This window comes from Gopherus flavomarginatus, chromosome 10, assembly GCF_025201925.1.
Source record: "Gopherus flavomarginatus isolate rGopFla2 chromosome 10, rGopFla2.mat.asm, whole genome shotgun sequence".
NCBI lineage: Eukaryota > Metazoa > Chordata > Testudines > Testudinidae > Gopherus > Gopherus flavomarginatus.
The window spans coordinates 52,991,381-53,004,933 of record NC_066626.1 but is presented as its reverse complement, the minus strand read 5'-3'; the positions used below and the strand labels follow the sequence as shown (position 1 = coordinate 53,004,933).

Below are 13,553 nucleotides of genomic sequence, written 5' to 3'. Positions count from 1 at the left end.
TAATTTCATTTGGTGACCCCTAGTTCATTCGCAGGTGGGATACAAGACTGATAGGAAAGGGAAGCTGAAACCTGGGAGAGGCGAACTGGGACTGGGAGGACCTAGCGAGGGCAAGGCACAAAGAGGAACTGGAGGGCCGGGTGCATGGTGGGGGGGTTGCTTTGGCTGGGAGGAGGGGCGTTAGAGAGGCAGGGGTATTTAGATGGAAGGGAGAGTGAGAGGCGGGGGCTATGAAGGGAGGAGTGTGGGGAGACAGGGATAGGAGAACAAGGGGTAGGCAGTGCAGGGAGACCTGAGAGGGTTGGGGCACAGCAAGGGGTGTTTGAGGAAAGGGGTGGGCCGGAGGGAGGCGTGTGAGGAGAGGTGAGGGAGCTGAGGGAAAGGAGCAGCGCTGGGGTGCGAGGCTGCGAAGACGGAGGGTTTGAGAGGAGGGCGCGTTAGGGACTATTTGAGAAGGAGGACGGTGTATAGAGCGGGGAGGGAACATATTGCTGGGGAGCCTGGCGCACCATTGAGGTACTATGAGGGTCTTTGGGCCCCTCACGTCTGGGCAAAATCACGTGGCGACTCTCTCTTATGTTCTGCATTAGGCGGCGAACAACTCATTTGCGCGGAGCGCTGCCTCTACTCTTGACGATGTGCCACAATCGCAGCAGTTTGTCTGCTTCCGAGCCAGTGATCCGCAAGCCGTAAGCCGCAGCCCGCTTGCCTCCTCCGTGGCAGTTGTTGCTCTGCGGGAGGCGGGTTTGGAAGCCGCTGGTGGCAGCCCGTTGCTCTGGGGGCGCCGGTGCTGCCCGGCACTGCAGAGCCAAGTGAGGAGCAGCAGAGGTGCAGGGCAGGCGGGGCTAGCCGAGCTCCGCCGCTCCCCGCACGCGCCGCCGCGCGCACACCCCCGGGGCTGCTGCTGCCGCCTCGCCTCGCCACGCCGCGAATCGCGCCGCCCGCTAGCATGAGGAGGAAAAAACCCGTGGAGCATAATTCCCGTTCCAGCTGAAAACCTGAACGGGAGCAACCGACAGGCTGTAACCCCCGACCCCCGGTGTGCAGAGGAAGGGGAGAAGCCGCCAGCCCAACAGGGTCCTTCTTGCTGAGCTACCCGAGCCGGGCTCCGGGGGTCCCCCCTTGCTACTAGCCGCCGCCGGGGATAATGGGGGACCCGTATCTCAAGCCGTCCTGTAAGCAACAGAACCGGGGCTGAGGGCAGAGAGGAGCAGGTCCTGAGCCGCACGAGGAAGCTGCCTCCTCCTGGGGATTGGGGTGCCTGGTGCTCGCCGATCGCTTCTCCGCCCATGTGCTCGACTTGTGCCCAGCTGAACAGCCGATAGTGAGACCCGGCTGGAAAGAGACTCACTTGCTGGGTGGGGGGATTAGGAAGGGCAGGGGGTCAGGAGGCTGCCCCTGCCGTTCCCCGCCTTACCAGGGGTGCACTGAGCCTGGGAAGAGATGCCTTTGTGCCCGGTCCTCGCCAAAGGATAGCACCGTGGAGGAGCAGGAAGACAGGGAGGAGAGGGGCAAGCACCTGTCCTTCTCATTGCAGGCTTTGCAGCTAGTTTGCTCGGAATACATCGGTTTTCCCCCTCTGACATACAGGTGCAGCAGAGGGAAGTGGAATAAGGGAGATACAGAGCGAGCTGCACAAAGGTAAAACGGGACTGCATGTCTTTGTGTGGCTCCTGGTTTTAAGGGGGGCGGGGAGGGAAGGGAAGGTTCTGCCTATTAAATAGGGAGCGATTGGAAACTAAGGGGTTGCAAAAAGAAAAAGAGGAAGCATCTGAAAAAAGGGGAGTGAGGGGAGAAGTAGGAAGGGAAAGAAACTAGGAGGTAAGAAGAGAATCAGAAAGAGAAAGGGAGACAGAAAAGTGCAGAAGGGCCGAGAAACAGGGAAGGAAAGAGGCAGGGAGAGAGAAGAGTAGAAAAGTAGAGAGTGAAGGGGAGAGGCAGACCCTCGCCCCCTTGTGCTGTGCAAGCCTAGTGGTGCCTCCTTTCTAGTGACTCTGGCTAGCTCCTCCATATTATGTCTGCACTCCGAAGGAAATTTGGGGACGATTACCAGGTAGTGACCACCTCTTCCAGTGGCTCAGGCTTCCACCAGCAGCAAGCAGCAGCAGCTGCTCCTAGAAGAAAGAGGCAGCGATTTGTGGACAAGAATGGTCGTTGCAATGTGCAGCATGGCAACTTGGGCAGCGAGACAAGCCGCTACCTATCGGACCTGTTCACCACCCTGGTGGACCTCAAGTGGCGCTGGAACCTCTTTATCTTCATTCTCACTTACACTGTGGCCTGGCTTTTCATGGCCTCCATGTGGTGGCTCATTGCCTACATGCGGGGTGATCTGAACAGAGCCCATGATGATAACTACACTCCCTGTGTGGCCAATGTCTACAATTTCCCCTCTGCCTTCCTGTTCTTTATTGAAACTGAGGCCACCATTGGCTATGGCTACCGCTATATCACTGACAAATGCCCCGAGGGTATCATCCTCTTCCTCTTCCAGTCCATCCTGGGCTCTATTGTGGATGCCTTCCTCATTGGCTGCATGTTTATCAAGATGTCCCAGCCTAAGAAGCGGGCAGAGACACTGATGTTCAGTGAGCGTGCTGTCATCTCCATGCGGGACGGCAAACTTACCCTTATGTTCAGGGTAGGCAACCTTCGCAACAGCCACATGGTCTCCGCGCAGATCCGCTGCAAGCTACTTAAAGTAAGTTCTTGGTCCTGTTCTTGCCCTCTCCTTGGTGGTCAGCAGCCTCATGAACCATTCATCTCTCCGCACAGCACATGTGCTGCTGTCTCCTTCACGGAGCCCATCCAACTCCTCCTTCACTTTCCTCTTCTCTCCAGAACCTTCACACCATCTCTTCCTCCTCCTCTGCATTAACACCTCTTGCACATTCCACTGTTTCCTGTAGTCCTAATGCTGCCTCTTCCTCCACAGAGCACTCACATTTCACCCTTCACCTTCTCCCTAGAATTCTCTCACCTTTTCCTGCACCTTTCCCCGTTCCTTGAAGCACTCAGACTGTCTTCCCCTTTCATCAACTTCCTTCTCCCCAGACCGCTCTCCGCTCCCCTTCTACTTTCCCACCTCTTCCAGAGAGCATTCAAGATGATTTCTTCACCTTACCACTGCTGACTTCAATACCTTCCTCCTCTTTTCTCCAGAGCTTTTCCATTGTCTTTTTTCTGCTTCTCCTTCCTTTCTCCTCTTTCTTTACAGCGCTCTCAGCTCCATCACCTTCCTTCTGGGCACTCTCATTTCCACCTTCCTCTTCTTTCTCCATAGTACTTGCATTCCCACTCTATCAGAATTCATCTTCATTCATTCATCTTCACTTTCAAAGCATTAGATTCCCAAGTCATAGTTAACTTTTAAACTCCCCTCCATCCAGCTCAGTTTTTGAAATCAACATTTTTCTTTGTTTGCTTCTTTGTGCCTCAGTCTTTGGAGTATCTTGGAAGCACAAGTGTGTTTTCTACAGTTGGCCTTTAACTTCTGCACCCTTTACACTATAGTTTGTTGTCAATACATTTCCAGTTTGTTTACTATGTCTATTCAGTACCATAATATGTATGCATTTTATAGACGGAATAGGTAGATTCCTGCCCTTAACATTATATGGTCTACGTTTTGAGCTGTTAAGTAAACCAGGTCTATTTTTAAAGAAAGCAATCTCCATTCAGAATCTCTGGTTATTGTTTTAACTTTTGTTTTTGTTTTGTCAATTTTCTGGTGTATCTTTTTTTGAATAATATTGAGGGCTAGTCACGGCGATAAGTGCAGATAGTTCATTAACTTCATTGGAGGCCTAATCTCAAGATAGTGGGTTTTAAAATTGTATAGATGATTTGTAAGGAAAACTGATCATTTAACTGACATTGTAAATATAATTTAGCATCCTTATATGACCTAAAATAAACTTAGTTTCAAGTCAAATTTTGTCCAAAACCTAAAAGCAATTTAAATATTTCTAAGGTGTTCCACAAGAAAAATTCTGTGGTAAACAGTACATATTTTAAAATATCCACCTGAAGTGTTTGCAACTCAGACATTTCAGTATTTTTATAGAGCTTGATCTAAAATCCACTGAAGTCAGTGGGCTTTGGATGAAGCCCCTAGATTATAGTAGTCTGCAAATGAAATTGACTAAAATCTGACTATAAATACTCATCCTCTAGAAAACAGATATTCACTACACTAAAATATTGAAAACGAAAAATATTTTTTAAAATATTCTCAAGGGTTATTGGTAACAAAGTTAAGATATTGCCCCCCCCAGCCAAATTCTGCTCTCAGTTACCCCTGTGGAAGTCCTTTAAAATCATGGCAGTTCCATGGTTTTAACTAAGGCCCCAATCCTGCAATGAGAAGAGTGTTGGCAGAGTCCCATTGATTTCCAAACAGTGAGTTAAATGCCACAGTATGGTTAAATGCAGAGGCTGCAACTTTATTAAAACATTGTAAATTACCTGGCAGGGCTATTCTAGAGCAGGTTTCAACTGTTCATCAATGGCTCCAGCTTGGCAGACATGAGAGTGGAAGTGAGGGAACCAGGGTCCCAACTTGTTTCCCCCACCTCCATGCAGGAGGTAGAAGAGATGAGGGGACCTCATGGTGTGTGAGACATGGGAGCGTACCCCCTCATTGTGCAATGCTATTCTTGGGGTCCTTGCTGAAGCAGCCCCTTGGGTTACATGGACCTCACCTTGGACACTTCTGAGCCCACCAACTGTACTAGAAACTTTTAAAGTCATGACTGTTATTTAAACCCTAAATCTGGGCCTCCAGGATGATGGCTGGAAGGTGAAAAATCCCACATAGAAATTTGACAGTTTTGTCTTATGGGGAAAAATCCCTTCCAGAGCCTGAAGAAAACTTGGCAATCACCTTTGTCATAAGAGATCTAGCTCACTAGAGAAGGGTGGGCCTGGAAAAAAGCCCAACATGGCTGCTTCCAAGCACCAAACAGACACAGCCTCCACCTTATTACTGCCCTGTAGGGGAGAGATAATCAGCTGGCCCATCCTCACCCTCCATGTACAATGGCAGCAACAGTAGTAGGCAGGACAGGCCCCTCCCCCTGCCCCACAGCACAGGGAATGGGGATGGGAAATGAGAAGAAGCAGCACCTTTCCCCTCTCCCATACACACATGCTATGGGGAGAGAGAACCTGGGGAAGTGCAGGAGCTGTGCCCCAGCTGCTCCTGCTTCAGATCTTTCCCTCTCCCCCCCACTTGTGGGGGTGTCCCCGTTGCTCTGGACCCATCAACGATGCACACTGCCTAGCCAGATGAGCACCAGTGCAAGTGTCTCACTACATGGATTCAGTGACAGGATTGTGGCATTTGGACCTGAACAAACATTTCCAAAAGAGATTATTCTCTATTTTCAGTAGTATTTGGAGAATCAAGTCCATAGTTACATACTAATTCATGGTAAAGTCTAACCTCCACACATTGTCCTCAACTTCAGTGGATTTCTCATACGCATCATAGGATAGAAAAATTTAAAGAAATTTAAGTTGCTTCTTTATTACTTTGCCAGGATAATTTCAATAGATCAAAATTGAAATACTTAAGGGAAGTACTCTAACTTTCCTCCTTGGCAGCTATTTTAGATATTTTTGATAATTAAATCAGACATTAGTTATATATTTTCCATATCTGGTAAAGGGGATTGTTTTCTATTATCAATAGTTTAAATTACTAAAATAAATTATGTATGAAATAACCAGGTTGGTGGTGTTCATCTAGTCTTTAGAGGGCACCAAAATAAACCATGGAACTGCTTTACATTATTAGGCTCTGCTGTCCAGTTAGAGGTCAGACTACTGATCTTAGCCTAACCTTATATTTAAATTAATTATTGTAAGGCGTTCAGCCCTGGGGTACATTTCAATAACAATGCTGGTCTGTGAAATAAAAAGTTCTCCCTTTGTGTAATTTTGGCATGTCCCCGCAAAGGATTATAAAGGCTGAAGCTGCTTTTAGAACTTGCCATGATTCCACAAAGCTTAGCAGATATTACCAATGTGAGTGCAAGAGTCCATAGTCACTTTTTATGTGTGGTTTAGAAGAGTGAGCCAGTCCATGAGTGAGATTTATTGTGCAAATTTGTTGAATATAAATATTTCTGTGAAGAATCTTGTATTAGTATCAATTTAAATAAAACACCAAATGCATCGTAATATATGGAAATAAAATCACATAAAACTAGGCTACAATTAAAGGCATTATATTAAAAATTGTACTGTAGAATGTTCATGCATACTGTGCCACACAAACAGTAACAGTATGAGAGTTTGTGCATTATAGTAATTTTGGGCAGGATTGTGTCCCAGAGCTGACATGCATAGAGAGTGCTCTCCCCACACACATTTATCCCTGACTGTGGAAGGATGAGGTGGTTTTGTGGAAATATGTCCTTCCTCAATTTTTCAGATCTGGTGGAGAGCTCTCGATGAGGATGGGGATGTGTGTGTGGAGTGAGCAGGAGCAGCGCCAGGGTTTTTGGCGCCCTAGGCGGGGGTCCTTCCGTGCTCCTGGTCGTTGGCAGCAATTTGGCGGCGGGGGTGGGGGGGTCCTTCCATGCTCCCGGTCTTCGGGGCACTTCAGTGGCAGGTCCCAGAGTGAGTGAAGGACCCGCCGCAGAATTGCCGACGACAACCCGGAGCGCAGAAGGACCCCCCCCGCTGCCGAATTGCCACCGAGGGCGGCAAAATGCCGCCCTCCCAAATCCTGGTGCCCTAGGCAACCACCTAGGTCGCCTAAATGGAAGCGCCATCCCTGGGAGTGAGCTAAAGGAGAAGGGTAAGTTAGGGGCCAGAAAATGGCTAGAAGCTGTGTACACTGATCCCAGCTAACTCTGCAGGGTATATTCTGAAAAGTTTGTGAATCTCTTTTCACCATGGATCGTCCAACATGCGCAGGTTCTGGGAGCTGAGCTCAGAGCATGCTAGACAAAACTTGGCTCCTAGATAGAATTATTCGACAAAAAATTCTGCAGTGAGAGTGATCTTGTAGACAAAGGAAAACTTTAACAAAGAGGACTGAAATGTGTAAAGTCTCTTTGAAAAGTTTTCCATTCCAGTATAGTACTTGGAAAACATTTTTCTCTGATTTATGAGACCTATGTTGGATTTTCTTTATCTGAGGAACACAGGCGATTCATTTTAGAGGTTAGTGAAACATTAGACTCATAGACTTTAAGGTCACAAGGGACCATTATGATCATCTAGTCTGACCTCCTGCACAAAGCAGGCCACCGAATCCTACCCATCCACTTCTATAACAAACCCCTAACCTATGTCTGAGTTATTGAAGTGTTCAAATTGTAGTTTGAAGACCTCAAGCTGCAGATAATCCTCCAGCAAATGACCCATCCCCCCACGTTGCAGAGGAAGGCGAAAAACCTCCAGGGCCTCTGCCAATCTGCCCCGGAGGAAAATTCATTCCTGACCCCAAATATGGCGATCAGCTAAACCCTGAACATGTGGGCAAGACTGACCAGCCAGCACCCAGGAAAGAATTCTCTGCAGTAACTCAGATCCCATCCCATATAACATCCCATCACAGACCACTGGGCATACTTACCTGCTGATAATCAAAGATCAATTGCCAAAATTAATTGCCAAAATTAGGCTATCCCATCATACTATCCCTTCCGTAAACTTATCAAGCTTAGTCTTAAAGCCAGATATGTCTTTTGCCCCCACTACTCCCCTTGGAAGGCTGTTCCAGAACTTCACTCCTCTAATGGTTAGAAACCTTCGTCTAATTTCGAGTCTAAACTTCCTAGTGTCCAGTTTATACCCATTTGTTCTTGTTTCCACATTGGTACTAAGCTTAAATAATTCCTCTCCCTCCTTAATATTAATCCCTCTGATATATTTATAAAGAGCAAGCATATCCCCCCTCAACCTTCTTTTGGTTAGGCTAAACAAGCCAAGCTCTTTGAGTCTCCTTTCATAGGACAGGTTTTCCATTCCTTGGATCATCCTAGTAGCCCGTCTCTGAACCTGTTCCAGTTTGAATTCATCCTTCTTAAACATGGGAGACCAGAACTTGCACACAGTATTCCAGATGAGGTCTCACCAGTGCCTTATGTAACGGTACTAACACCTCCTTATCTTTGCTGGAAATACCTCGCCTGATGCATCCTAAAACTGCATTAGCTTTTTTAACGGCCATATCACATTGGTGGCTCATAGTCATCCTGTGATCAACCAGTACTCCAAGGTCCTTCTCCTCCTCTGTTACTTCCAACTGTGTCCCCAATTTAAATTCTTATTATTAATCCCTAAATGCATGACCTTGCACTTTTCACTATTAAATTTCATCCTATTACTATTACTCCAGTTTACAAGGTCATCCAGATCTTCCTGTATGATATCCCGGTCCTTCTCTGTGTTAGCAATACCTCTCAGCTTTGTGTCATCCGCAAACTTTATTAGCACATTCCCGCTTTTTGTGCCAAGGTCAATAATAAAAAGGTTAAATAAGATTGGTCCCAAAACTGATCCCTGAGGAACTCCACTAGTAACCTCCTTCCAGCCTGACAGTTCACCCTTCAGTACAACCCGTTGTTGTCTCCCCTTTAACCAGTTCCTTATCCACCTTTCAATTTTCATATTGATTCCCATCTTTTCCAATTTAACTAATAATTCCCCATGTGGAATCGTGTCAAATGCCTTTGGATAAAACATTGTTTTATCCCAAGACAAAGTAATAAGATTGGAATTTCAAAGTTATCTCTACAGCTGGTTTTAAGAAAACCTTCTATTAAGATGCTCATTTGATGGAAAATGGCTTTTTCAACAAATTAGAATTTTTCACAAAAATCTAAGTTGTTGAAATCTTCTTTTTTTTTCTTTTTGCTGAAAAAACCAAAAAACTCAAAAACTAAAAGATTTTGAAGAAGAATTTTGACAAAAGTGAAAAACATGTCATTTCTGTTGACTCCTTTCTCTCCCCACCCCATTTCCTCTGCCTTAAATATATATTTCCCAGCCTTCTCTGGTTAACTCTGCCCGTCATCATAAAGTTCATTTGAGATCACTTGCAAACTACAATTCTATTGTTTAAAATAATGTAGGGGCCAGACTCTTATACTCTTGTTCAGATTGAGTAGCACCTTGGCTTTGGTAGGACCTCTTGTGGAATAATGGATTATATCGCAGCTGTGAAATGTAAAGATTCTGTAGTGTAACATTCGGGGTATCCTGACCCTAGTTCAGGTACCAAGGGGAGCATAGTGATGAACATCGTATGCAGAGTAGAGTGATTTCATTTCATATCATGATCTGGACACCCACAGAACATTCTACAGCTTTGACTAGACTTTCTCTGTCTTGTGCTGAGTGGCTGTTTGCTCCAACCCTCTCCCTTCTCCTCCCTCACAATTGCTTCACCTGAGCTTCAATCCACACTTGCACTTCTTATCTTCTCTCCTGCTTTGTCTCTCTCCTTCCTTTGAATATTCCCTCTCCCTTCACTTTTCTTTCCATTTTAGCTTATTCCTCTTAACTAAACCAAACCCCCTTTCTGCCCTCCTCCTGCCTGAAAAAAAATTGTGGAGCTAACATGTTTGCCACCTTCACATTGTTCACTATGTTTCTGTGTTATACTCTTTCCCTCACTCTGTGTCTGTCTTGTCCAGGGGCGGCTCCAGGCCCCAGCACGCCAAGCGCATGCTTGGGGTGGCAAGCTGCGGGGGGCACCCTGTGGGCGCCACGAGGGCGGCAGGCAGGCTGCCTTCAGCGACTTGCCTGCAGAGGGTCCACTGGTCCCACAGCTTCGCAGGACCTCCCGTAGGCAAGCCGCCGAAGGCAGCCTGCCTGCCGTGCTTGGGGCGGCAAAATTCCTAGAGCCGCCTCTGGTCTTGTCTATTTATCCTGTACGCTCTTTGGAATGGGCATTGTCTGCTACTCTGTAGAGTGTCTAGCGCAATGGGGCTCCATTCTTAGTTCATTCTTAAGGCACTACTATAGAAGACTTCATTATTAATAATAAATTAGCCTCAGACTTCATCAAGCAAATTTGAAAAGATCATTGTAACATCTTATTAATATTTATAGTGAACTAGATTATAAATGTTGGGTTTTTAAAAATGCAAATTAAGGCTCTGATCCTGGAAACATGTGAGTAGGTAGGTAACTTTATTCCTGTGAATACTTCGGTTGGACTCATAATGTGCTTAAAGTTTAAGCATGTGCAAAAATGTTTGCAGCAGTAGCCGTTAAAACTGCATTTTTATTAAAACCAGTCTTTGCAGCATAAAATATTGTCATGTCAGAATAAAAGAGCTTCAGCATTAACAGTGAAAAGTTATTTAGACTTTCAATATATTATCAGTTATCAGTGAACTTTTTTTATGCACATAGGCCAAAAATAGCCTAAAATTAGGATCCTAAACCCATATTTAGGGAGCTGAGGGTGGGATTTTCCAAAGCACCTAAATGACTTAGGAGCACAAGTCCCATTTACTTCAAATTGCAAATCTTGATAGAGAAATATAGCCTGGTCTAAGTATTTCAGCTTCTTTGACTTGTGGAAGTTTAATATATCAGAAAGTGGCAGATATAACATGGACTTTTCACTTATTGGTTTTGTGTCTGAATTTGTTTTGCTCATAATAAGGGCAGCACTGAAACCTTGGACTTTTCCTTTTCACTACAGATGAGGATTTTAAGTGTGAAACTTATTAGTAAAAAAAAAAAAATCCATGTAAATCTGAAATTCCACTAACATTTACTACCAAGACTAATGAAATTCTACTAACACTACACACAGTTCGGAAACTAATTAAACAACCACAAAACAGCTGCATTAGCAGTTTAAAGTGGTAAGAAGGTAAAGAACTAGAAACATGGAAATAAAAAAATCTGATTTAAATATAATCAGTTTAAATAAAAAAATCATTATTTAAAATGTTTTAAAAGTCAAGTTTTAAATTGTTTTTTTAAAAATCACTATTTTTATCTCCATTGACCAGCTGCTGATGCATTAGGACAAGTGGCTGAGGAGGGACAGGGAATGGGTGGAACCATGGCTCTTGCTCCTTCAGCCTATCGAGTTGGTCAACCACTTGGGAGGAGGGTGCATGCTATCTATTGAAAGGGTGCAACAAATTGCTCCTCACTTCCAGTACAACCGGGATGCTCCTGATTCTATTCATGGGTTGGTGATATTACATACCACTCCTTATTTGGGATGTACATATAATGCAGTAAAGGATCAAGAGGTTTGCAAGACTACTAAGTATCATGCATCGGAGAATACTGAGAATATCCTGGAAATCTCAATAAATCAAAAATCCTGAGCTGAACCCTCTCAAGATCAAAAATCATGAAGCAGAGCTCAAAACCTCATGAGATTTGCCCCACAAATCATGAGATTTTTAGAAACATCATTAAACCATGTTTTTTAGTCTGGCTTATGCCTTTTTAATTCCCCTCTACTCTTCTGGGTATGTGTGAGAGATAGTTTCAGCTTGAAAAGTAAACCTTTAATGCACACAAAATGCATGCCTCTTCCCGGCTGCTCAGATGGAGATTCCACTTACCATCGCCTCACTGCTAAACTGTGGCAACTTCCAGACATTTCCTTTTAATGTCTTGACTCTCTTCTGGAGCTTCTCTTCTTTCCTGGACCCAGCAGCACCACTTCTTCAGCTCTCCCCCTTGTTGCTTTGCTGCCTCCCAGGATTTCTCTGTCTGGATCCCAAGCAACACTGTGTTCCCCTGGCTGTTTGGGAGAACTCCCCTTTTCCACCGCTACTACCAGGCTAGGAGAGCTGTCATCTGATACCTCCATCTCCCACCCCATCACTGTTCTCTGCAGCCCCTTCAACCTCCCTCCTCTCCCAATTCCCTCTGCAACTCCTAAATTTGCATCCTTCTCTTCCCCCCCTGCTCCCCCTGCCCATAGCCTTTATTAAGGACAGCCTCACTGAACACCACATGCATCTGTACTGTAGGGAAATGACCATCTTGCTGGCTTCTGCCTCAGTCGCAGTAATAGGAGATGGTGGCCATTTTGAATATTTATGAAAATTAATAAGTTTTCAATGTCAGCCTTTCACTATTTTTTTCTGAGAGGCAAGTGATCACCCCAGAATCGCTAGTCAAGATAAAATGTAGAGAGGTGGCAATACTGCACTCTCATTCAGCTGCCCCTTGTGATGTATCTGAGCTGAGATTGCCTGTGACCATCAGGGTTATAGGAGTTGCTGCTGCTGGCCACCAAGGGCTGCTGTATAACCTGCCAAGCAGGCAGCCAGGAGGCCTCCATACCTACTCTCTTCCTGGCCTCCCCCATTGGATCCAGGTGGAGATGCCACTGGGAGGGTTTAGGCAGTGGCTGAAGGTGAGGGGAAAAGCCCAGCTTTACCTGAAACAGCTCCATACAGCAACCAACTATCCCCTACAGCAGGGGCTCTCAAAGTGGGGGTGGGCTCAGAAGGTTGTTATGGGCGGGAGGGTCACAAGCTGTCAGCCTCCACCCCAAACCCCGCTTTGCCTCCAACATTTTTAATGGTGGTTAAATATATAAAAACATGTTTTTAATTTATAAGGGGAGGTTGTACTCAGAGGCTTGCTATTGAAAGGGATCACCAGTACAAAAGTTTAAGAACCACTGCCCTACAGCCTTCAGCACGCATCTTAGCTTCCTTAACGTCCCCCAGACTTTCTGCAGCAAGCACCCCTCCTTCCCCCCCCGCAGTCCCTCATGCACGACTTTTGAGTTTTGTGTAGCTCTATGCCCCACCTTAAGTGTTAAAGGCAGGTTGTGTTGCTTATAAACTGAAGTTCATGGTTGTATGCAAAGTATTTTCAGCTATTCGAAGTGCATACAAAACAGTGGAGCAGCACCAATATTGGCAGCTATTGATTTATATGCCATTGCATTGTAACCATGTCACCAAGTTAAGTACAAGACTGTATTCAGTTGCATTGTTTTTTTACATTATTGAAGTGACCACAAGACTGCTAACAAAAACAGTTCCCTTCCAAAAATGTCCAGTGGCCCACCTGTATGTTTTTGGCAAAAATAGTGTTCCTTTGAGAAGCACAGACAAGGATATTTGTACAGATGTGTTTTAGATGTTTGATTTGATATATTTACATAACGCTCATTGTTTTGTGGTAGGATGTGATAGCAGAGGCAACTCCGTCACTCCTATGTACAATGGATTTAAATTCATTGTCGTATTGGAATCCTGTTTTAATAAAATGCAATAAAATCTCTTGGGCTTGTCTCACCCCGCCCTCATATTTCACAGCTAAAACTTCAGGGCTATAAAATATAACCTGTGATTACCTGTGAATCTGAAATACGATTTTCTTAGAGACTGGCTTTGGGATTTTTGGTATAGTTTTAAAATGTACAGGACTAAATCCTGAGAGAGGACCATAACAATAAACAGGCAGTTACATCACAGAACAAACATTTTACTGATAGGTTCTGATGATGCTATAAACTGTTATGTTAAAACATGAGTATCCAATCTCAAAATGGAATTATAGCACTATCATTTAAAAATTAAACCGGATGC

General features: G+C 45.1%; 1 protein-coding gene across 1 annotated transcript in view; it reads left to right on the top strand.

Moving 5' to 3' along the window:
* Nucleotides 1-924: 924 nt before the first annotated feature.
* The window catches only part of KCNJ3 (potassium inwardly rectifying channel subfamily J member 3), a 204,451-nt gene continuing 191,822 nt past the window's right edge, over nt 925-13,553 (top strand). The window contains exon 1 of the mRNA XM_050969283.1: nt 925-2,701. Within this exon, the coding sequence (XP_050825240.1) occupies nt 2,015-2,701 (687 nt within the window). The 5' untranslated portion in view covers nt 925-2,014. The remainder of the gene's footprint in view (nt 2,702-13,553) is intronic.